Consider the following 24,389-nt stretch of genomic DNA (forward strand, 5'->3'; position numbering starts at 1 on the left):
AAGCAAATACTTGTTACACCCTCAAAGCAGAACAGAAACAAACAGCTGCTTCTTCATCAAAATTTGTCAATCTCTCCTAAAACCAGTACTTTAATTTTTCCATCTCATGTTGGGACTCAGTGAAAATATTACAAGTTAAAAAAGAAGATGGTTTTCTAAAAATTAAAAATACTCTAGGCACTTTCCTGGAAGTCCAGTGGTTAAGTCTCCACTCTTCCAATGCAGGAGGCATAGGTTCAATTCCTGGTTGGGGAACTAAAGTTCCTTCCACATGCCATGTGGTATGGCAAAACAAAAACAGATAAAAAAAACTAAATCTTTCCACCTAGATACTTAAAGTTCTCTAAAAGAACTTTATTTTTGGAACATAAGGTAGTTGCTTATTAGTTACAATTTTATAATTAACAGTACAAAAAACCCAACCCAAACCAAAAGATCACAACAGAACTAAAAACCCCTAGAAACTTGATTACAAAACACCTAGTTGAACATCTTTCCTTTACAGATGAGAAAACTGACCAAAAGGGAAAGGCCAAGCCCATCCCAGAATCCAGGACTCTGGTGCCTCCACTCCTGTCCTTGTCTCACGCTGACCAAAGGGCCTATTCTGTGCCCGTCAGGGTCATGCTAACAGACACAGGCAAAACCAGTTATTAAATCCAGTGTGCTGGTACCTCCGGATAATGGAATACTATTCAGTGCGAAAAAGCAATGAACTATCAAGTCATGAAAAGACACGGAGGAACCATAAATGAGTATTACAAAGTAAAAAAAAAAGCTAACGAATCATGTTGTATGATTTCAACTATACGATATTCTGGGAAAGATAAAACTATGGAGACAGTATCTATTCTTTATTCATTCTTAATGCTCTTCACAGAACATTCCCTTCTTATAACTGTTTCTAACTTTGTAGTACCAATCACTAAAGTGGCAGGCAATCTCACAACTTGCCTTTTTACTTCTCAGAAAGGGTCCCAATCTTTCCATCAATTAATTGCACTGGATGAAGGAGGATCCATGTCTCCAAGACACTTCTGATATTCCAAGATTTATTTTTATTCTCTGAGTATAGTGATATTTAAAGCAATATTTCTACGTCTATTAGCAAATGAGAGAAATTTGCGGTAATAAATGGGGCTCAAGTTTTCATGGTACTGTCTCAAGTCAGTTAAGTGCTTTTCCTTCCTTAGTCAACAAAATTCCTGTATGTGAGCTGGTCCAAAGAGGGGCCTAGGTTAACCAACCCCTCCTTTCATCTTTTTTGCCTTACTTCTTAAGCCTGACATTGTACCATTTTAATCAGCAAGCAGGACTTACTGCCCTCAACTAAACTATTAAAAACCACATTATAGTAAATCAAAGGCCACCTACAAACTAGCTATAATTTGTATGGGGGCATCTCTATCAGTTATTTCCTCTACCAAATCAAATCCCCCAATACAAACTTTAAAGTATGGCAAGAAAGAAGTTTTTTCCCCGATGTTTTTCATCTTGTGCACACAATACCAAACCATCTTCATTTCAGGTAGCCCCCCTGCTTAAAAGACCACTGATGTGTCAAAACAAAATAGCAGCTGAAATTATAGTTTAATATGTCTTTGGTTTAGTTCAGTCATTTGATGACCCACAAATATTAATTATTACTGTATACTAATGAATTTGTTTGATCTTGTTCTTGTTTCCTGGGAGGGCGCCTCTAAACTCTTGGGATTTCCAAGTCATAAAAGTGACTCTTATTCATGGTGGGCCCCTCAGGACCACACTTCAGTTTATACTAATGAGGTGACTCATAGTGGGCCCCTAGACACAGTTTCAAGAGGGGGGATGGACATGCCCCCAGGGTGGGTAAGACCAACTGTACAATCAGAAGGTTGAGGTGTTGAACTGAGTGTTGTCATAACTGACCTCCTAATCTCCTGGAAGGATAAGGAGGCTAGAGACTGTAATGAAATCTCAATGAAAACTCTGGGCACTCAAAGCGTGGGTGAACTTCCCTGGTTGGTGATACACATTGATTTGTCAGGAAAGTCAAGTACGCTAAGCACACAGAAGTTTCTTCATCTCTAGTACCCTCTCAGGCCTCAATATACGCATGTTTTCATTTGGATGGTCCTGATTTATATCCTTTATATCAGAACTGTAATATTTTAGCACTTTCTTGAGTTCTGTGAATGATTCTAGCAAATTATTGAATCTGAAAGGATAGTGGAAATCGCCAATTTGTAGCCAGATGGTCAGGAGTGTAGGTGCCTGTGGACCCCAGAGCTTGCAGCTGGTGTCTGAAGAGAGAACAGTCTTGTGGAAAACTATGCCTTTAATCTGTGAAGTCTGTGATGACTCTGGGTAGTGAGCATTAGAAATGCACTGTAAGCACCCCCTCAAAAGGTCTCAGGCCCTGAACCAGACATTTAGCTATACATAAGAACAGACATGGCTCCTGCCAGTACGGTACTTACAAGTAGGGGAGAAAAAAAGTAAAACACACAACTACAAATCAAAGAGTACCTCCATTTCAGGAAACAATTTCATATGTTCCAACATGAGGCTCGGAGAAGGCAATGGCACCCCACTCCAGTACTCTTGCCTGGAAAATCCCATGGACGGAGGAGCCTGGTAGGCTGCATGCAGCCCATGGGGTTGCGAAGAGTCAGACATGACTGAGCGACTTCACTTTCACTTTTCACTTTCATGCATTGAAGAAGGAAATGGCAACCCACTCCAGCGTTCTTGCCTGGAGAATCCCAGGGACGGCCGAGCCTGGTGGGCTGCTGTCTCTGGGGTCGCACAGAGTCGGACATGACTGAAGCGACTTAGCAGCAACATGCGGCTATTTGTGGGAAGTCATTTAATAGCAACTAAATCTGATCACTTGAGTAGTTGCTTGACAAGGAGAAAGCAGCAACTTAAGAATCCATGGATAACTGAGCTTCAGTCATCTTGTGAGGTGCAAAGATGTCTGAAGAACTGCTGAATATATAGAACTGTATAAAATGCATCAATTTTGAGGGTTTTTCCTATCTGATAATAGAGCTGAAAGGGAAAGGGGTACCTGTAACTTGCAAAAGCAATACCACTTCTGAGCAGTTGTTTTTAATGCCTACCCCCAGCCCCCATCTGTAATAAGAAACATTTGGTTCCTTCACCTAATAGGAATTGGGCAGGAACCGAATGGAATGCCAGATGTTTATACCTAAGGTTTTGAATTCAGACATCTCCAGACATGGGATTTAGAGTGCCAGTTTAGTTCAGTTCAGTCGCTCAGTTGTGTCCAACTCTTTGCGACCCCATGAATCGCAGCAGGCCAGGCCTCCCTGTCCATCACCAACCCCTGGAGTTCACTCAGACTCACGTCCATCGAGTCAGTGATCCCATCCAGCCATCCCATCCTCTGTAGTCCCCTTCTCCTCCTGCCCTCAATCCCTCCCAGCATCAAAGTCTTTTCCAATGAGTCAGCTCTTTGCATGAGGTGGCCAAAGTACTGGAGTTTCAGCTTTAGCATCGTCAGAAAAACATTCCTATTTTTAAAATTTGCTGGTCTACTGAAATTAGCAAATTACCACATAACAAGTTAAAGTCGACAGGAAAAACATTACCATGCACGCTGTGCTCCAAATGTCAGCAGGGGTATTATAGCCAGATCCTATCAAAACTTCCAAGGAGCGATACTGCCTTGTTTGAATATCTTCGGTGAAATGTTTATGCTGAGTAAATGAAGGAAACAGTATTTTAAAATTCATTTATTCTAAGAAGTAACAAGTCATAATTGCTTAATGACGGAGATTACGATAAATTCACCAAAGTTTTTCCTAAATGAAAGTTCTCATGTAGCTCATTTCTTAAGTATCATTTTTATGCTATTGGCTTTAAATAGCACTTTTCTTTACATGCCATCTGCTCCAAATTATTTCTGCAAACATGAGCCTGAACTTATATATAGATACACAGGTTAGGCAATAACAAACTGTTTTGTAAGAAATGGAAAACTATTATCCCAAACAAAAGTTAAGTTGTTTGTTTGTCTAAAATAATTTGCATTTCAACATATAAATGTTACCAATTTAGGTTCCATTCAAACTTTTCCTTGCTGTGTCCTCATTATGAGAAAATAAAAGATGTAGGTTTCAAGTTTTAAGAACCTTACAAACACCACCCATAAAAAGACTTCTTGCCTTCAGTCTCCTTTTGCTACCTCACCACTCCAAAAATACAAAACATTTATCTTGGGGACCATGTTAACCACTATGGGGATGCAAGCATCAAAACAACCAGTTTCTCTAAGATATGTATGGGTGAAAAGGGAAAACATCTAAAAATAAAGAAAACAGCGATTTGTGAACAGCGGAGTTTAGGCAGAGTAAGCTTCAGGCAGAAAACCATCACTGAGAGGAGCTCCAAAGGGAACAAGTTTGACCAAAAGTACTTCAGGTCAAGGGGACATCACAAAGGCATGGAAAGACATTTGCAAAAGCCAAACAGCTAACTGCTAGGTTGAAGAGTTCAGATTTCATCTGGTGACAAAAGACCACTGCATGTTAGGAAACAGGAGAGCATCCTGTAAGAATACTGACAGGACCTCTGAGAACACCATTCCGGTAATTTTCTTCTGGTTTATGGCCAGATTTAGGCTTAGTAATGAACATCTGAACAATGACTGTGAAAACAGGAGAGAAGAGTTAGAACCAAGGACATTCACAGGAAGAATAAGCACAATTTAAAAATTCAATGGTTAGAAGCGGGAGACAGGAAGAAGAGTTACAAGGAACTCTGTGGTAGAGGCTGTCAACAAAAACGGGTGGAAAGACTTAGAGAGAGAAGTGGTTTCACAGGAAAACAATGGGTTCAGATACTGAGTTTGAAGTGGAAATGTGCTACAGGTGATACACTTAGAAAAATGGACATGCTGTTTTCAAGGGAGCTGTCTTTTCGCATGGTGCCTTACTACTGCCTTACGCAGACTCTAAATGATGAGGCCAAGAATCATCAAAAGAAGTTGAACTGGAAACACACACATCCACTTATCCCTGAAACTCCACTTCTGTAGAGAATCCAGTGTTAAATTTTAAAAGAATAAACTGACAGGGACTTCCCTGTAGGTTGTAGTTAAGACATGTGCTCCCAATGCAGGGGGCCTGGTCAGGGAACTAGATCCCACATGCTGCAACTAAGACTTGGCACATTCAAATAAATAAATACATTTTAAAAAATAAAGAAAGAAAGAATAAACTGACAAAGACAGAGAATGGCAAAGAAGTCACAGCAATACAATTTAGGAGCTGGAAAGCAGAGAGATCGTTGTTAAATGTCTTAATGGATCCAAGGAAGCTGAATAATAAGCCACTAGTGAAAGCTGAGAAGCATGGTGATAAATATCACAGTATTCCCCCTCCCAAGGATAAGGATTTAGAGGTATCAGGTTATTTCTGGAAGTAGGTGGGTAAGTGGGATTTAACAAATGAACATTGCTTTAGAACACCTTTTAAAGAAACAGAGCTCAGAACACGGGCATGATGCAGTGTAACAGCCCTTCCTTGACCCGACACAGAGCTTTTGTCTGAAGCAGGTAGAACAGTTCCTGGAGGATGCTCGGGATGGTTGACGGGAGAGTACTATTCTGAATACAGGGCAATTAAGTGACTATATGTAATTGTATGCTGAACCCCCAGTTTTCTAGCTTAACTCAGTTTTCAAAACACTAGCAGTCAGGCATTTACTCTCTGGTTAAGAGATTTGAGGAAGACTTAAGTTTTCTGTGGGAAATATGACCAATCTAAGACCTTGACATCTGAGGATGAAATGAAACAGCTCAGACAGATCATTTTATAGTGAATAATTCAACAAGATCCACCAGACGCAAAGCTTCTAAACAGCTTTCTGGCACTCCATTCAAATAGTCAGTCAGTCTTTTGTTTAATGACCCTAAACAAAGAAGGCAAGGAAGACACCACATAAAGAAGAAAATGGAAAAATAAAATCCTCTCACAGATAATCATGGAACCAAGGAACTCTTAGAAAGTAAGAATATAATAAAAGAAATAAAATATAAAGCTTAAAAGCACAAGCTGAGAAATCTCCTGGAAAAGGAAGTGTTAGAAAATAGAAGAGATATGTAAGAAAATTAGAGAACCTGAATAAAATCTAACATTTGAATAATGAGGTACCAGAGCTAGAAAAGAAGAGAATTAAAGAAAAAAAAAATCGAGAAACAAAACCAAAGAACCAGTGTTTCAATACTGACAGTGCACTCTGGGTTCTTAGCTAATGGATGAAAATAGATGTCATGAGGCACATGGCTGTTAAATGATCCCACAGACTTCCTCAGTGGAAAAGATTTCATACAAAGGTCCAAAAATCAGAATGACTCTAGTCTTTTAGCAGCAATGACAGGAAACTAGAAAAACATGAAGCAATGACAAACATTCTGAGGGAAAATGATTTTCATCCTAGAATTTTACATGCAGTAAAACCAGAATAAAGACATTAGATGTGCAAGGATGCTCACTCCTTTAGGAAGCCACCAGAAGTTGTACATATTTCAAACAAAAACCATGAAGGAGTAAACCAAAAGAAGATCAGAGAGACACAAATGGATAGAGAGAGAGAATTAACAATAATCTCGAAGATGACTATGAAAGGAAATCTCAAATGGCAGTGAGGCAGCAGGCCCACAGGGCAGCCAAAGAGATGAACACAGACAACAAGTTCCAGGACAGAGCGCTTTAGGAAGAAAAAGTTGACCAACACCCAGGGTGTCCATGTGTATTAAAGTGTATCTATTCAAAGCAATGGGTCAAAGTATGGGGTGGAATCAAATGATAAAAAGTTAAAAACAACAACAACAACAACAACAAACAACTAAATAATGAAACAAGAGTGTTAGGCAAAAAGGGAAAAGGAATCATAACACAATATATACTTAGTTCAGCTGAAGATAGCATTAGTCCTAATAATACAAACATGAAATTATTTAACCCAAAGTCCTACTAAATTGACAAGATAGGGAATAGGTGTAATGGCAGATAAGTCCTACTGGAAAGGAAGAAATAGCTAAAACTGAAAAGAATTGGAAGCAATATACCTAAGTTATTTATTAACAATAATGAAGGTAAATACCATTACATGGGGGAGTGAAAAACTGGCAAAGGAAGGGCATGGATTTTTGAACTAAAAATCTATGTAAGTGACCCTAAGCTATATATGTATGTGCATAAGTGATGAGCAAAAGTATAATATTTTAAACAACCAAGCTCTTTGAAAATAATATAAAATTCCATTACAGAATGCCAGATGCTGCTGTGCTTAAGAGACCAACAAGATGTGAGCTCAGACCAGGATCTGGCAGGACAGGCACCTTGTCTAGTCACCGCCGTCCTAGTGCCCAGGTCAAGTCTGCGCCCACACGTTTGCCTAATGAGTGAACACATGAAAAGAAGGTAAAGTCATTTTAGCATAGAGACTCATTAAAAACAGAAATGTATGCGACAACTAAAGAAAAAAGACATTAATTCTGTTGTAGAAAAATGACAGGAAAGACTGTACCCAAGTAAGACAGAGTATGCCAAATGCACAAGGCAGGCATGACGGAAGGTGTTCCAAACACAAAGGCAAAGGTGCCTGAAATGACGTGAGCAGAAAACTGACAAACATTTGAAGTTTATACCACGTGATTTTTGTTACAGAGTCAATGTTTTCCTCTATAATTGTTTTAAATACTTAATAAGCACCTCCTATGTACCAGGTACTATTCTAAGCACTATAGATACAGCAATGAATGAAAAAAAATCTCTGCTGTGATGGGACATATATGATAGCGAAAGGGATATTAAACAAATATATAGAATCAGATTGGGTTAAGTGCCGTGGAGAAAGAAAACTTAGGGGAGAGGGCAAGAGGGAAAAAAAGGAAATACGTGAGTGAATATAAAAGATGCATGGGTGTAAAGAGTAGTGGTTTATGTCAGGTAGATGTTCAGGCAAAGATCCCCCTGGAAAGATGCCATCTGAACAGGAACTAAGTTTTTTGCTTGGTGTGGTGGTATGTGGGCCACAGTAAGGACTTTCTATTCATTCTAAAGGAAGCCACCACAAAGTTTTGAGAATATCTGACATGCATTTGAAAGGATCACTCTGATACTTGTGTTGAGAACGGTCAGTAAGAGGCAAGGACAATGAAGAGAAGTGAGGAGGCACTGTAGTCATGCAGGTAAAAATATGGTGGCCTGGTGAAATAATTCCAATTACCTAAAAAGCTTTTCTATATTCCTATCAATTAGTGCTAAGTACTTTTACTTCATGTTAAAATGTTACCACAATATTCCGGAATCAGTACTGAAATTGAGATCCTACTTGGTTATGAACCATTAGATATAGGATGTCATGTGGAATAGAGAATTTGAAATATAAAAATAAACAGGATCTATTAAAATGAATTTCACCTCAATAGTCTCCAGTATCCCTGTTTATAAAGCATATGGCTCTTTGAATAGTACTGTTTATGTACAAATCTTTGTAGATTTTTAAAAAGATATTCATTAAAAATAACACAAAAGCACTACCTTGGTAAACAACAGTATTAATAAGATACTATGTATCAAAACCCCCCTTTAAAAAAAAACACTCAACTTCTGACTTAGCAATTTCATGTCTAGGGCATGTTCTAGGTCAACTACAGAAGACTCATGAGCAAAGACTGTTCATCACAAAGAACTGTCAAGAATATGTGAGGGTTGTAGTATATTAGCAAGTATCACATAAAACTGAATTTGATATAAATCTGTGGTTGACAGAAAGTGTCCAAAATATATTAAATGAATTAAAAGGTTACAATTAGTAAGTTGGTTAGATGCTGATTTAAAAAACAGAAGGGAAAGTCTGAACGTGGGCATTTAGACTATGAAAGTCAAAGAGGATACAGATAAAACTGGCCAAGAGTGGCTATCATTGAATGTCAGTGACAGGTACCTGGTGTAGGGGCAAGAGGGGACTGTTCCAGCATACCATTCTCTCTACTCATGCAAAGGTTAAGAGAAAGTTAAAATGGTCACTGGCAATCTAGGTGGAGAACTGCAGATGTTTTCTTCTTTTCGCACGACAAAGTCCAAATTCTTATTTATCCCCAGTCCTTCAAAACACTGAGACAAGCTTAACTTACCACCCAACAGGCATTTCCAAGATCAGCGATCTTCACTTGGAGCTTTTCTGCATTTTTTGGCTCAAGGGGGTTAACAAGAAAATTTCCAGCAGTGGATTTTCCTATAGACAACAGTATCATCAATAAGACTGTTCAATGAACACAGAAATATCCAAAGGTTAATAAAACTCTGAGGTAACACACCCAGGCCCCAAACTGGCCACCTATTAATACATTTTCTAAGACTGAAAATAAGTAAAAGCAACACCTCAAGTTTCCAGAAATAAAACCTCTGCCTTCAAAGCAACAAGTAAAAATGCTGTGTACTCACTATATGACCAATAAAGATCAAACTGAACTGCACATCTATACATGGAAGGTAACTCGGACACCTGCTGTAAAGCTGTATTTATGATAACAAAGGAATACTTTTATTTTAGAAACCCATGATTTTTTTCTATGTGGTAATTAAAAAAAATTGTATAGTTGATTTACAACATATTAGTTTCAGTATACAACATAGCAACTCAGCATTTTTATAGATTATACTCCATTTAAAGTAACCACAAATAATGCTGTATTTCCCTGGATTGTAAAATATATCCCTTAGCCTGTCTATTTTATTATACATAGTAGCTTGTTCTTCTCAGTCCCCACCTCCATCTTTCCTTCCCCTTCTCTCTCTTCTCATTTGTATCTATACCTGTAAGTCAATTTCTGTTTTGCTAATTCATTTATTTTTTGGGTTCCACATAGAAGTGGTAACATACATTATTTGTCTTTGTCTGACATATCAGAAATTCATGAATATCTTATAGAGGGAAGGAGTAATGGGAAACTACCTTTGTTGTCTAGTGGTCCATTATGCTCTTGCTCTTGTTCATCTTCACAGGGTATCTCTGCCCGAATGCTTTCCTGAAGTTGGCTGATGTCCTGTTCACTGAATGACTGGTCTACATTTGATGAAGACTGGCACATCATGGTATCGGACACCTCAGAGGTTACAGGTGTACAAGAGTCTGTTTCTTGAGATGTGCTGCTGTCTCCATTTTGGGAACTTAGTAAACTAGGTTCCTGCTTCAAATTTTGGATATCACAGTCATTAGCATTACGTAGATCCTCTTTAAGCCTCAATGTTTCTTTATTACTGTTCTCAGTATAATTAATGATTTCAATTACGCCATTGCAATTAATTTCTGCTGCACCACCCTCTATACCACGTCCTGTAAGTGTCTGATCCTGGTGAATGGTACTTGACTCTTCTAAGGAACAAACAGACAAAAAGGATGTACATGTATGCATATGCATGAAAGAGGAAAAAAAAATCTCTCCATAAGATTAAAACATTTTCCAGAACTTATACAGAGTGACATAAAAACATGACTGCATATCGAAAGCCTATTCATGGAAGGACAAAGATCTTCTAATTCTTACCCAACTGCTAAAAAAGGTCTATGTTGCATTTCCTGAGAAAACTTAGAAATTACATCTGAATATTACCTCCCTAACATTTATGACAAGTTCTGTATTCTTACTGTGTAAGGACACCCCCAGAGATGCTGTGTACACATGAAACCACTACATGATATAACAATGATAAATTAAAGTTTGCTATAAAGTAATTTGTGATGCTCTATTTATACCAAGTTTCTCTTGGGTCATTTTATTAGGTGGGTTCTCTTTCAAGGGTCTTTCAACAGGCCTCTCTGATTCTTCTTGCTGGTTTGGCCTTTTCTGCCCGGGGCCCGACTCTTTTTCCATTTCCTCAATCTCCTGCATTCGCTTCTCTAGTAATTCTGCCTGGCGCTTCTGCTTCTTCTTCAATTTCTTCTTCTTATTCTTTGACATTTTGTCAGCCTGGGCGGAGATTACAAACAGATAAAGCCTTCAGGTGGCTAATCCATTACCCTAGTTGGAGATAACTATTAATTTTAATTACTTCCTGATTAAATTCCACTATTTCCCTAACACAACACTTAAGTTTTTCATTAACTAAAAAAATGCAGATACTCTTATGAAACCAAATTAAAACAAAATACACAACAAATCTCGGTCCTCAGAACAGTCTGTGGGGCTGGTTCACTCTCATACACGTTCAAATTTATGGAGGCCTCACCAGTACAAACTTGCTGAAGACACATAGGAATTTACTGGGGAAAATTACAGAAGCACAGGAACATTTTTTCTTTGTTTTCCAAACTCTAAATAAACTGATCCATAACAGAAGAACCCCTGCCCATTACCCGTAGATCAGAATTAAATGTAGAAACACATTATACTTACTGGTTTAGGTTGGGGTGCAGTACTGACTGAAAAGAAAAGAAAACTAAGTCAGAATCTTGGCATTCAGCAGGCAATATAAACTAAGACACCCTACCAGAGTGAAGTCTTTTTTGTATAGTTTGTTAAGCAACTGTTAGAAACAACATTAAAAAAATAGCATTTAAAGAACAATGCACAGAAAAGCTGACACATTTAAAATAAATTTAAATAAACTCTTCTCCAGATAGCATCAGTATATGCAAAGAACCAAGTTCCCGTTTCTGATTTATACTATTGTTTAGTTGCTGTCGTGTTTGACTCTTTTGTGACCCCATGGACTGCAGCCCACCAGGCATGGGATTTCCCAGGCAAGAATATTGGAGTGGGTTGCCATTTCCTTCTCCAGTGGATCTTCCCAACCCAGAGATTGAACCTGCCTCTCCTTCACTGGCAAGCGGATTCTTCACCACTGATCCACAGGGTAGCCCAATTCACACTATTAATGTTGCTAAAATCCCATTCCCATGTAGTGCTTAGAATGGAAAATGATAGCCAACAACCATCTCATCTCTTACCTAAGACTAGTTCCTCTTGGCACTTGTCAGTTTTAAAAGGAAAGTGGTATCAACAGTTACAGTAATTTTTTACATAGTATGTAATAGATATTAGTTTAGTTTAGCTGGAAGGTAGACTCTTCAGTCTTCCTTAAAAAAAATTTTTTTTTTAAATTGTGGTAAAATAAACTCATAAATTTGGAAAACTCAGCAGTGGCCACAGGATTGGAAAAGGTCAGTTTTCATTCCAATCCCAAAGAAAGGCAATGCCAAAGAATGCTCAAAGTACTGCACAATCGCACTCATCTCATACACTAGTAAACTAATGGTCAAAATTCTCCAAGCCAGGCTTCAGCAATACGTGAACCACAAACTTCCAGATGTTCAAAAAGGCAGAGGAACCAGAGATCAAATTGCCAACATCCACTGCATCATGGAAAAAGCAAGAGAGTTCCAGAAAAACATCCATTTCTGCTTTATTGACTATGCCAAAGCCTTTGACTGTGTGGATCACAATAAACTGTGGAAAATTCTGAAAGAGATGGGAATACCAGACCACCTGGCCTGCCTCCTGAGAAATCTGTATGCAGGTCAGGAAGCAACAGTTAGAACTGGACATGGAACAACAGACTGGTTCCAAATAGGAAAAGGAGTACGTCAAGGCTGTATATTGTCACCCTGCTTATTTAACTTACATGCAGAGTACATCATGAGAAACGCTGGGCTGGAAGAAGCAGAAGCTGGAATCAAGATGGCCAGGAGAAATATCAGTAACCTCAGATATGTAGATGACACCACCCTTATGGCAGAAAGTGAAGAGGAACTAAAAAGCCTCTTGATGAAAGTGAAAGAGGAGAGTGGAAAAGCTGGCTTAAAGCTCAATATTCAGAAAACGAAGATCATGGCATCTGGTCCCATCACTTCATGGGAAATAGATGGGGAAACAATGGAAACAGTGTCAGACTTTATTTTTTGGGGCTCCAAAATCACTGCAGATGGTGACTGCAGCCATGAAATTAAAAGATGCTTACTCCTTGGAAGAAAAGTTATGACCAACCTAGATAGCGAATTCAAAAGCAGAGACATTACTTTGCCAACAAAGGTCCGTCTAGTCAAGGCTATGGTTTTTCCTGTGGTCATGTATGGATGTGAGAGTTGACTGTGAAGAAAGCTGAGAGCCAAAGAATTGATCCTTTTGAACTGTGGTGTTGGAGAAGCCTCTTGAGAGTTACTTGGACTGCAAGGAGATCCAACCAGTCCCTTCTGAAGGAGATCAGTCCTGGGTGTTCACTGGAGGGACTGATGCTGAAGCTGAAACTCATGCAAAGAGTTGACTCATTTGAAAAGACCCTGATGCTGGGAGGGATGGGGGGCAGGAGAAGGGGATGACAGAGGATGAGATGGCTGGATGGCATCACCGACTTGATGGACATTAGTTTGAGTAAACTCCGGGTGTTGGTGATGGACAGGGAGGCTTGGTGTGCTGTGATTCATGGGGTCACAAAGAGTCGGACACAACTGAGCGACTGAACTGAACTGAAACTCATAAAATTTCCCTTTTAACCACTGTAATGTATACAGTTCAGCAGTGTTCATTTCACATAGTTGCAGAACATTTCTAGAACTTTTTCATTTTGTAAAAATGAAAACTCTATGCCCACTGAACAGCTGCCCCTTGCCCCTGTGGAGGTATTCTTTTTTTTAAGGGATATGTATGGACAATTGATACTTTACCTTGAGGATCAAGAGAGTTCCTCAAATATAATTAAATTATTAAAATTAAAATCTATACCACAAACAGAAAAAAAATATCAATCGTAATCATAGTAGCCACCATTTATTTTACACATAATACTGTGTGGCATACTACTAATTGCTTCATGTGAAATTTAATCCCAATAAGTTATGCATGAGGAAAAATGCAGTCAAATCCCTTGCCCAAGGTCATTAACTAATGAAGCAAGGATTCAAAACAGGTATGTCCACTCCAGTGCTCAAACCCATACTTTTAACAGCAATGCTATCATGCCACTGCACAAGACAAGAATCATTGATTCACACAGGTCAGCATATATGAACACCAAAAAAAAAAGACCATCAAATCACAAGAGAAAACATTTTAACATGAATCAGGTTTTATAATACACAACATATTTGAACCTAAAAGGCATAGTATTCTTCCCCTTTGGAAATAATACTCAGTATAAAAAAGTCTTTCGAAGTCTGGAATTATTTCTTACATAAGTACTTACTGTACCTTACTATTAAGTGAATTAGTGGTGCTTTACTTAACTGCCAGGTAATAGAATAAAAACAGGAACTTTTAACTTCTAATGAAAACCAAGTCCCCAAAGAAAATATACCTGCAGATCCGGAAGGTGGAGGAGCTCCAGAGCGCTGCCATTCTGTCGCTTCTGCAGCCAGCCTCCGGATGTATTGTTCATTCACTGACAACAGGATGTTTTCTGGTTTAATGTCAGTGTGGATGATACGGCACTTGGTGTGCAAGTAATCCAGACCCTGTAACACCTGAATGGGAACAGAGCAGCAGACTTGCAAACATGGAATACAAGCCTTCCTGGAGAAGGAAAAAGCTACAGTACAACACTGGGAAAAATAAAGATATAAAAATGATATGGTAGTTTCCTACAGAGAAGAAAGCTTTTTCTTTTTTTAAAAAGAACTTTCCCAGAGAGATTAATTTTAAACTATAAACAAAGGAAAGAGTTTATTTGCAATGAAATGGTCTTTCAAGTTTTACAGAGTTAATTCTATTTGAAGATATTAAGTACATTATAGAGACTGAGAATAAATGGTTGACATGTCCTTTAACTACTGAAATGTAGGTGACAATGAAAGAGATTTAGGTATGTTTAAATTTTAATTTCCTTATTGAAGAACTGAAGTCTTGTGCTTCTCAGTTTGGCGCTCTGTCCAACAAAACACATTAGTTAAGCAAACTGTTTGCCATTGAAGTATTACTACTTTCCTGATGATAAAAACTCCTTTACTGTATATTGAAAGCTGTTTATGAGAAAATGCTCATGAATAATGTTATATAAAGAGCTGGAAGTAATTTGACAAAGTATTCTTTATCAATATACAATCCATTTTTGCAACCAGAACTTCTAGATAAGGGTCCAAAATTCTAAAATCAGGCATTAAACACAGCTCCCCATCTAATAATTAATACAGAAGATGAACCTGGGGGAAATGGTTGTGCTAAAACATTTAAAAACAAACACAATAAACCCTAGAGGCTGAATAAACAATTTCAGCAATTTAAAAAACTTAAGTTTTAGAAGTAAAAATTCTATTGGAAATAGGAAACTCCAGACACTTTAAGAAACTAAAAAAATTACCACATGCAAACTATTATGTATAAAATAAATAAGCTACAAGTACAATATATTGTACAACACAGGGAATATAGCAAATATTTTGTAGTAACTATAAATGGTGTACAACCTTGAAAAAATAGAAAATAGTAGGATACATACTTGCTGAATAATTTTTTTGACACAAGGCAGAGGAAGCCCTTGATAATTGGACTTGATGATCCACTTGAGTAGATGATGCCCCAGAACTTCAAATACCATGCAGATATCTAGGAGTTTGTTAAGGAGGAAAATGGAGAGGAAATGGAGAAGAAAAGGGCAAGACAAGCTGTGTTCCACCCCAAGGAAATTATTATTATATTCTTTCAGCATTAAAAGTTACAGTGGTTTACCTGAAAAAAAATCTAGCTGTCAATATTCTGAAATTTCAAAGGTTAATTAATGTTTTATCACCCAAAATATGGAAAACTCGGCAGGGGGGTGGGGTGGGGGCGGGCTGGTTTATCAATAAAACTATGCATCTAAACAGTGATAAAAATAAGAGTGAAATATGTACATAAAGCTAGTGAAAGCACTAGGCTTGAGGTGTTGATTAGCTTCTTCCCTAATGTCCAGGTAACAACTCCAACTCTCCTAGTATCAGAGCAAGGAAAAATAAATTCTGCTTTAGCTACAGAAAACAATACACCAGAACAACCTACAAAGTGTAAATGTCAGCATTTTCAAAGAACAAGAAGCTGACTTGCTTCGCCCTCTGCAGTGCGCAAAGCTGGCCTCGGTGCTGCCGCCGCCACGTGTGCTCTGTGTGAGCTCCCAGAATCCCACTTCACGACAGGAATACTCTGCGGACCTGCAGTGCTAGGGCCAGGGCACTGCAGGGATTTTAGTAGGAAGAAGTTGTATTTTCGACAGAAGTTTCTATATAAGTTGGAAAGTCAAGACATTTGTATGCAATAATGATCCAGTGTTTTAAAACAGACTTCTGTTTTAAATAAGATTCTCCACTAAAGGGAAACCTGGACTCCTTAACAAGGCCAAATCCAGGGCCTTTGGCAACCTGGAATACCTTGCTGTGCCAACAGTAAGGGAACACATCAAGAGAAAATAGAAACCAGCTTGAAGAAACCATGGGCCTAAGTTGAGAACATTTTGCAGAGTGAAGTTATGAATTCGCTTAAACTAAAAACAAAATGAATCCAAACAAGATACTAAAATAAGGGTGTGTTCGGGGCAGAAAAATGTCTTCTTTAGAGAAAAAGTCAATTAATAAATATATAAAGTATGATAGAAATAAAAGTTACCATTTTACAATCACTACAGTAATAACTGAACTGTTTAAGGTAGGAATCAATGAATACTAAAACTATTGATAAAGTCTGCTGGGGAGAAAGAATTCTCATGGAGTTACACTATCACCCCACAGACTACTTACTAATTATAAAAGGAAAAAGGTACTTTTAAACAGGGAAATCCAGAAGACTGCCTTAACCAAGTGATCAAACATATTATCACCAATGATAAGCACAAATTCACATCATGTACCCTCCGATATAATACAATGAGAAAGAATGTAGTATACCTGACAAAAATGATTAATGAACTTAATCATGAGCAAACAATCAGGCAAACCAAATTAAGGAACAATACAACTGGCCTGGATTCTTTGAGGTCAGTAGGGGGTGGTGGTGGTGAATGCATGAAAGAAACTGTTCTCAAATTAAAAAGATTAGGGTTTTTCTGGTGGCTCAGTGGTAAAGAATCTGCCTGCCAATGCAGGAGACATGAGCTCAGTTCCTGGTCGAGGAAGATCCCACATGCTGTGGAGCAACTGAGCCCAAGCGTCACAACTATTCAGCCTGTACTCTGCAGCCTGGGAACCACAACTACTGAAGCGTGCATGCCCCAGAACCTGTTCTCCACAATAAGAGGCCACGGCAATGAGAAGCCTGGACACTGCAACAAAGAGAAGGCCCTGCTTGCCACCAGCTACAGAAACACCTGTGTAGCAAAGAAGAGCCAGCAGGGTGAAAAACACGATTAAATGTAGGTGAGGATATGGAGCAACTGGAGCTCCCATGCTACACTAACAAAAGTGTAAAATGGTACAACCGCTTTGGAAAACTGGTCGGTAATTTCTCAGAGTTAAACATACGTCTAGAAAGTTCTTTAGTCAAGTTAGAGCAACAGGGTCTGGGTTTACCCTCTTGCTTTAAGCTACAACAACAAAATCAAGCAAAATACATAAAACAACAGATTTAATGACCTTGGATATGAGGCAAAGAAGACAGTGATCTCTGACAGATTACTGTCTTCTTACTGCCTTGAGACTTTCCAGGCAAGCCCCTTGAGTTAAACAGATGGAACTAGTCTTGGGAGATCAAGGCAGCAGCTATGGTTCACAGAACAAGGCATTAGAGAGGAGAGAGCTGTAGAGAAAGAGAGCCCTGAAGATCTGCAATGCAGCCCGCCTCAAACACTCAGCAGAGAGGTAATCAGCACAGGCATATGAGGAAACCACTGGGGGGGGAACCATCTGAAAGGGCTAGAGGGAACAGTGCCCAGCATCCCCACAGGGCTCCAACCAGGAAGACTAGGAAACTTCAGTTATAGGTGAGAAATAAATCCACACATATGTGATCAATTAACTTACAACGAAGGAGCCAAGAATATACAATGAGGACAGTAACGTCAATAAGTCATGCTGGGAAAACTGAACAGCCACCTGAAAAAGGATGAAACTAAACTGTTATCTTACACTATATCCCCAAATCAACTCAAAATGTATTAAAGACCTGAACATAAGACCTGAAACAATAAAACTGTTAAAAGAATACACAGGTGGTAAGCTCCTTGACATTGGTCTTGGCGATGATATTTTGGATCTGACACCAAAAACAAAGTCAACAAAAGCAAAAATGAACAAGAACTATTTCAAACTAAAAATCTTCTGCAGAAAAAAAGGAAACAAAATGAAAATGAATAGGCCATCTATGGAATGGGAAAAATACTTAAAAATCAAAGATCTGACAAGGAGTTAATAAAAAGTATTTTAAAAACTCATATGACTCAACAGGGGGAAAAGATCTCAGTCTGATTAAAACAAGAACAAAGAATCTGAACACAGTTTTCTGGAGAAGACATACAGATGGCCAACAGGTACATGAAAAAGACAGTTTTTTTCAAAAAGATTAGTTTGACATCACTAATCACCAGGGAAATGCAAAACAAATAGCAAGACACAGAAGCAACCTAAGTGTCCACTGATGGATGAATATAAAGAAAATGTGGTCTACATAGACAATGGAATATTATTCAGCCGTAAGACGGAAACACTGCCATTTCTGACAACATGGATGGACCTTGAGGTTGTTATGCCAAATAAGACAACTATATGATCTCACTTATATTTGGAATCTAAAACCAAAATAAGACAACAAACTCAGACACAGTAAACAGACTAGTGGTTGCCAAAGGTGGGAGGTGGGGCAAGTGGGTGATGGTGTTCAGAGGTACAAACTTCTGGTTCTAAGATGAGTAAGTACTGAGTATGTAAGGTACAGGATGGTGACTGTACTTAATAATATAATACTGTATATGTGAGAGTTGCTGAGAGTCCTCAACTCAAGAAAGACAGGTAACTGCGTGGTGATGGCTGTTAGCTTACTATGGCAGTCATTCTGCAATGCATCCATCTATTAAATCATCATGCTGTACAATGCTGTGTATCAATTATGAACAGAAAGTCAAAGTCACTCAGTCTTGTCAGCTTTGAAACCCCATGGACCACAGCCAACGAGGCTCCTCTGTTCATGGGATTTTCCAGGCAAGAAACTGGAGTGGGTAGCCATTCCCTTCTCCTGACCCAGGGGTCAAACCCAGGTCTCCTACACTGCAGGCAGAGGAAAGTCCAATTAAAAAAAAAGAAAACCTGGAAAAAAATCATAGTTATGGGGCATTTGGCAGAATATTTAGGAAAACCTTGCCTCAGTGGAAGCAATGATTAGTCCTAGCCATCTAACAAATCATAAAGGTAAAATCTGAAAAGGATCAAACTGTTTCCTGGCAATAACTGCATTGTAGAACAAAGCTCAAGATTTAAAGGAATACAAAATATCCAACAGCCAACAAGGTAAAAATCACAATGTCTCAATGAAAGACTACCAGGCAACAAAGATGCAAGAAAATGTATCTGAAAATTAGAATTATCAATCATTTAGAACTGACCCAGAACTGACCCACTTGCTAGCATTAGCGGACAAGGAAATTAAATAGCAGTATTCCATATGTTGAAGAGATGCAAAAAATTTTAAAAAAGAGACAGACGCAGAGAAGAGGTGGTGTATACATATTAATATGAAAACAATGAAACCTTGCCATTTGTGAAACAGATGAACCTAAAGGGTATGCTTCTAAGTGAAATAAATGAGAGAGAGAAAGACAAACACGGTACAGTTTCACTTAATAATGTGGGATATGAAAGACAAAAACAAATAAACACCAGAAAACAGAGTTATAGATACAGAGAAAAAACAGGTGGTTGCCAGAGGGAGGATGGTTGGAGGAGGAAAGAAATAGGTGAGACCCATTAAGAACACACTTCCAGTTGCAAAATAAATGAGTCATGGGTGTGAAATGTACAGTGTGGAGAACATAGTCAACTTTTAACATCTCGGTATGATAATATAACTTTAGTAGACTTATCACAGTGTGTGTGATAATTATCAAATTATATTTCAATAAAACTGGAAGAAAAAGAGAGACCCAAATTGAACTTCTGAGATGAAAAGCAGCAAGTGAGAGATGAAAAATACCGTGGATGGGATAAATGGCAGATCAGGCACTGCAGAATGAGATTAGTAAACTCAAAAGCACAGCAATAGAAACTATCCAAAATGAAACACACAAAGAAAAAATAGTCCAAACAAACCCACAGACCCACAAGAGTAAGCTGTAAGGGCAACTTCCAAGTGGCACAAAAAAGGGAGGGGAGGAAGAGAATGAAGGTACTTGCTCTTTGCAGAAGATTGAAAAATCATAAAAGTGACGGCCGTAACCAACCCAGTGGCAAACTGTGTGCTGTGCTTAGATTCTGTCCTCCATTTCCCACTAAAAGGAATTAGGGCTTTGCAGATAAATGGCTGACCCCAGGTCTGGGATAGTAAATATACAAAATGAGCCTGCAACATTTTGATGTACCAAATAATAAACGAACTGTTAAAAACTTTATGTGACTCTTGACTAAAGAATTTAAAAAATAAAAATAAAAAGAGACATCTAGAGAGACTGAAACACTGACTACATAAAGGGACTAAGAAACTGGTCCCCAATTTTTTTAGGAATAACAACTATGTTGGGGTTGTATTTTAAGAGTCTCTGTCTTTTGGAAATACTTTCTAAAATAATTATAGATGAAATAATATATTTAAGACTGGTCACAAAATTATCAGGAGATACAGACAAAACAACATTGGTTATGAGTTGATAAATCTGGGAATGGGTAACGGATCTCTGAGGATTCAAACTATTCTATTTCTGTATATATGAAATATACCAAAATAAGATATTTTAGCATGCAGATTGCTTAAACAAACACACCAGAAAAGAGAATTTTAAGTTATTCTCAAGTTCCTAGCTTTATTATTAACTTTCCTATGAGAGAAGCATTACAATTTAACAACAATGTTGTATTAATTTGCAACTAGTAATATAAAAATGATCAAACATTTAATAGCTTAAAAACAAAAAGAACTGGGTGAAACAGCAAAAGGATATGTGAAAAAAAAATTTGGTGGGAGACGGTATAAAGAAAAAAGGCTGAAAATTAATCAAGAGCCACATTTAGAGTGCCTTATGAACAAGAAAAGCTAGCGAAAGAGGTAAAATACACACCAGGAAAAAAAAGGATCCTAAAAACACAGTAGGTCACATAGGTGGCCAAAAACGACACTGACTTATGTTAATATTATGTAAAGATCAGCTGTTCCTTCTTAATCACTCTTTTCCCCTCACCACCCATGGAAGTAGAACGAACCCATTTATACTGAAGTCTATGACTAACTTCTAGTTCAGAGTCCTTGTGATACTTCGAAATGAGAAAGGACAGTGCTCCAGAGAAAAAGCAGTATACCCAGATACAAAGAAAATCACAGATAAGTAGCTCCATACAGTTATGCCTGTGTTGTGAAAAGAGAAGAGAGGCAGGAGAATGCCATAACTCTTTAAACCTTAACTCAGTGCTCTGCATTTTATCTTTTTCAATCTCTAGAAGCAGCAAATAATGCTGTTAACCGAGACAGTTGGGAGACAAGTAGGAGGAAGGGCAGAGAGAAATGGCTAAGGATAAAGGGAGAAATGAGTAAAATAGGAACTCAGTGGACAGAAACTACAGAGAAAGCATACAGTGATGTTTGGAAAACATCTTAGAACTTGAAGTTCAAAATCTATTAAGATATTTCAATAGTTAAAAAAAACAAACTGTTCTTGTTTAGGGTCAAAATTGCTAAGGAGATTATACAGACTATTTCTACAGTTTTACTATAATGTTCCCAAATTAAGAGAGAAATTTGGCACAATGACAAACATTACAAGGTCAAGTAATAGGGAAACAGAATCTAACAGCCATCACAATATCCTATATGGTTTATTTCTTGGTTAGCCTCCCTAATTCTTTGAAAAAATGTGTGTGTACCCATACACACAGTAAGTCACCTATGAAATGACCACAACAGACATAAGACTGATGATTCATATGGCATGATTCCTGTATCTGTATTCCTTACAGATGGAGGGCAGGGGGATATGATTTACACTTCTCCAAGGAAATAACTGAAAACTAACTTCAGAGTGATAGATAAAGTCTTCATGTTATCACTTGTTCTCTCTCCTTTCTTATCCTTTCTCCATGTGTTTTAGTTCAAATCTCTTAAACCACAGTCCACATGATACTACAGAGCCCTATGTAGCCCATTTCCTTTAACAAATCACTGGCTACAGTGTGTGTTAAGAGAAGCTAAACATGCAGGGAAAGTAGAATAATACATGAAATCTTTCCTTACACATTTTTAAACACTTTTAAAAACAGTTTTAGACTCTCCAATCCAAGTGAAATTCTTCATCTTTTATTCTGAAAAATTTGATAGGCCTTTACAAGCATAGCTGTTACAACAATCTTTCAATCAGCTCTTTGAATGTCACATGGATATTAACTTATGGGGGAAAAAAAAAACAGCTAACATTCCTTCCAACTTTAAAATTCTAAAATTTCAGATCAAAACATAAAACCAGTCGGTTTTTTTTCATTACAACAGAATATGAACAATTACATTTAGATTCTAAGCATAATCTACATGTACAGCCTCTTAAATACTGAGATAATAAAGTACACTGAATTCTTATTTAACCTACTATTTCTCAATAATTCCATTAAAATCTGTGTTAATTGATAAAATAGAAACTTTACTTAGTATTAGTACTACATGTCTTCTTAAAGTTTCTTTTGACTTCAGTTTTAATTTGCCTGAAAAAAGGAAAAAGTGTAAAGCAATAGCTTTAAAAAACACAACATACAAAAGACAGATATGATTCATAATGTGTTCAAAAGTTTACAATAAAATAAAAACATTTTGATTATAGTTTTGAGAAAAGAGACCAATGCAAATCTCATTCTTTTCTTTGAAATAAAGTTATTTCATGATTTGTTTTCAAAATAGGTTCTAAAAAGGATACGTGTTCCATTAACTCCTGATATTTTAAAGTCATCTAGTAGCTGAACAACCATTTCTCTGTTTGGATCATTAGGATCTGAATTACGAACCTGTAATAGGGAAGACAATATTTAAAAAAAGGGAAAGCATAGAAATAAACCAAATGGTGTGGGAGGGGATACCAGCAGCATATGTAACAAAGGATTACTTCAGAAAAGAGCTTATACAAATCTATAAGACAAACATAAAAGTTTAATAGCTTGAAGAGCTTAATAAAAACAGTTCACAAAAGAAAATACAATCAACAAAGATTGTATAGTTACTGTTCTAATTATAACATTTTTCTACTTACTCCCAAATTAACTGCTAGTTACCAGGCCAGGAAGAATTCAGGGGCTTTTGCATGATGCAAATCAACCACAGCACTAACCATACTGCTTATTCAGCCTTCATTTTTTTCATAGAAAAACCTCTCAGGGAAGGAAGCAGTACCCTGATTTACTTTGGGGCATGAGCTCATCTTGTTACAGACTAGCACATTGCAAGTACTTCCCTGAAGCTCTCTTGGTCTAGCATCCTCACTTTTCTGAATGAAAATCTAAGGCTCAGAGGAAATAAAAAGATGAGTTGAGGATATATTCAGATAGAGCCGGTCCTAAAAACTCATGTCTTCTCACTTGGGATTCAAGCTTCTTCTACCTCACTGACATGTCCTAATTTTTAAGAAAACTGAAAATAAGTTTTTGAAAATATTTACCTAAGTTTCCAGGTAACATAAGGGAATTAATAACTACAGTGCTTATTTTTATATTAAATATTTTTAAAGATTTTAAAACAAAATAGAAGTTATATATTTATTCACACTCCTTTTAACCATGACAGGAAAGAAAAACACTGTGTCACCTGGCACATAAAACATGCTCAATAACCATTTTTATTTGCAAGGTTTTTTCAGTGTGCATGTATAGGGAGAGTTGCCATCACAGCATATTCTGCCAGTTCCCTACCGAATACACAGAACGTGTAAATACTGTCTTCTTCTACCTCTTTAAGAATACTGGAACTTTACAGTAAAACTTAGCCATATCAAAAAGTATATACTTGGTATGTCTTAACTTGAATAAAACTTTATTTATTTATAATGCAGCTCACACATACAATCTAATACTTACTGATTTCAGCAACCGGATTTCATCAAGTGCAGTTTCAGTATAATGTTCAGCACTTTTAACTACTTTCATTGCCACGAACTTCTTTCCCCTAAGAACAAATGCAGGCAATTAAGACTAAACGTCTTACCTTTCAGTTATGAAGCTAAGATTTAACCATAACTGGGAGACAGTGATAGAATGAATACTGATTTCATGTTTCCCTGGTACTCAAACACAAACTACTACTTCTG

The 24,389-nt window shown here is 37.6% G+C and overlaps 1 protein-coding gene across 1 annotated transcript in view; it reads right to left on the bottom strand.

Moving 5' to 3' along the window:
* SRPK1 (SRSF protein kinase 1) overlaps nucleotides 1-24,389 on the bottom strand; it is a 72,022-nt gene that overhangs the window by 8,644 nt on the left and 38,989 nt on the right. The window contains 9 exon segments of the mRNA XM_068961051.1: nucleotides 3,597-3,704; nucleotides 9,152-9,252; nucleotides 9,973-10,392; nucleotides 10,774-10,987; nucleotides 11,414-11,439; nucleotides 14,310-14,475; nucleotides 15,447-15,553; nucleotides 23,010-23,097; nucleotides 24,160-24,247. Of these exon segments, the coding sequence (XP_068817152.1) occupies nucleotides 3,597-3,704; nucleotides 9,152-9,252; nucleotides 9,973-10,392; nucleotides 10,774-10,987; nucleotides 11,414-11,439; nucleotides 14,310-14,475; nucleotides 15,447-15,553; nucleotides 23,010-23,097; nucleotides 24,160-24,247 (1,318 nt within the window).

This window comes from Capricornis sumatraensis, chromosome 22 (genome assembly GCF_032405125.1).
Source record: "Capricornis sumatraensis isolate serow.1 chromosome 22, serow.2, whole genome shotgun sequence".
NCBI lineage: Eukaryota > Metazoa > Chordata > Mammalia > Artiodactyla > Bovidae > Capricornis > Capricornis sumatraensis.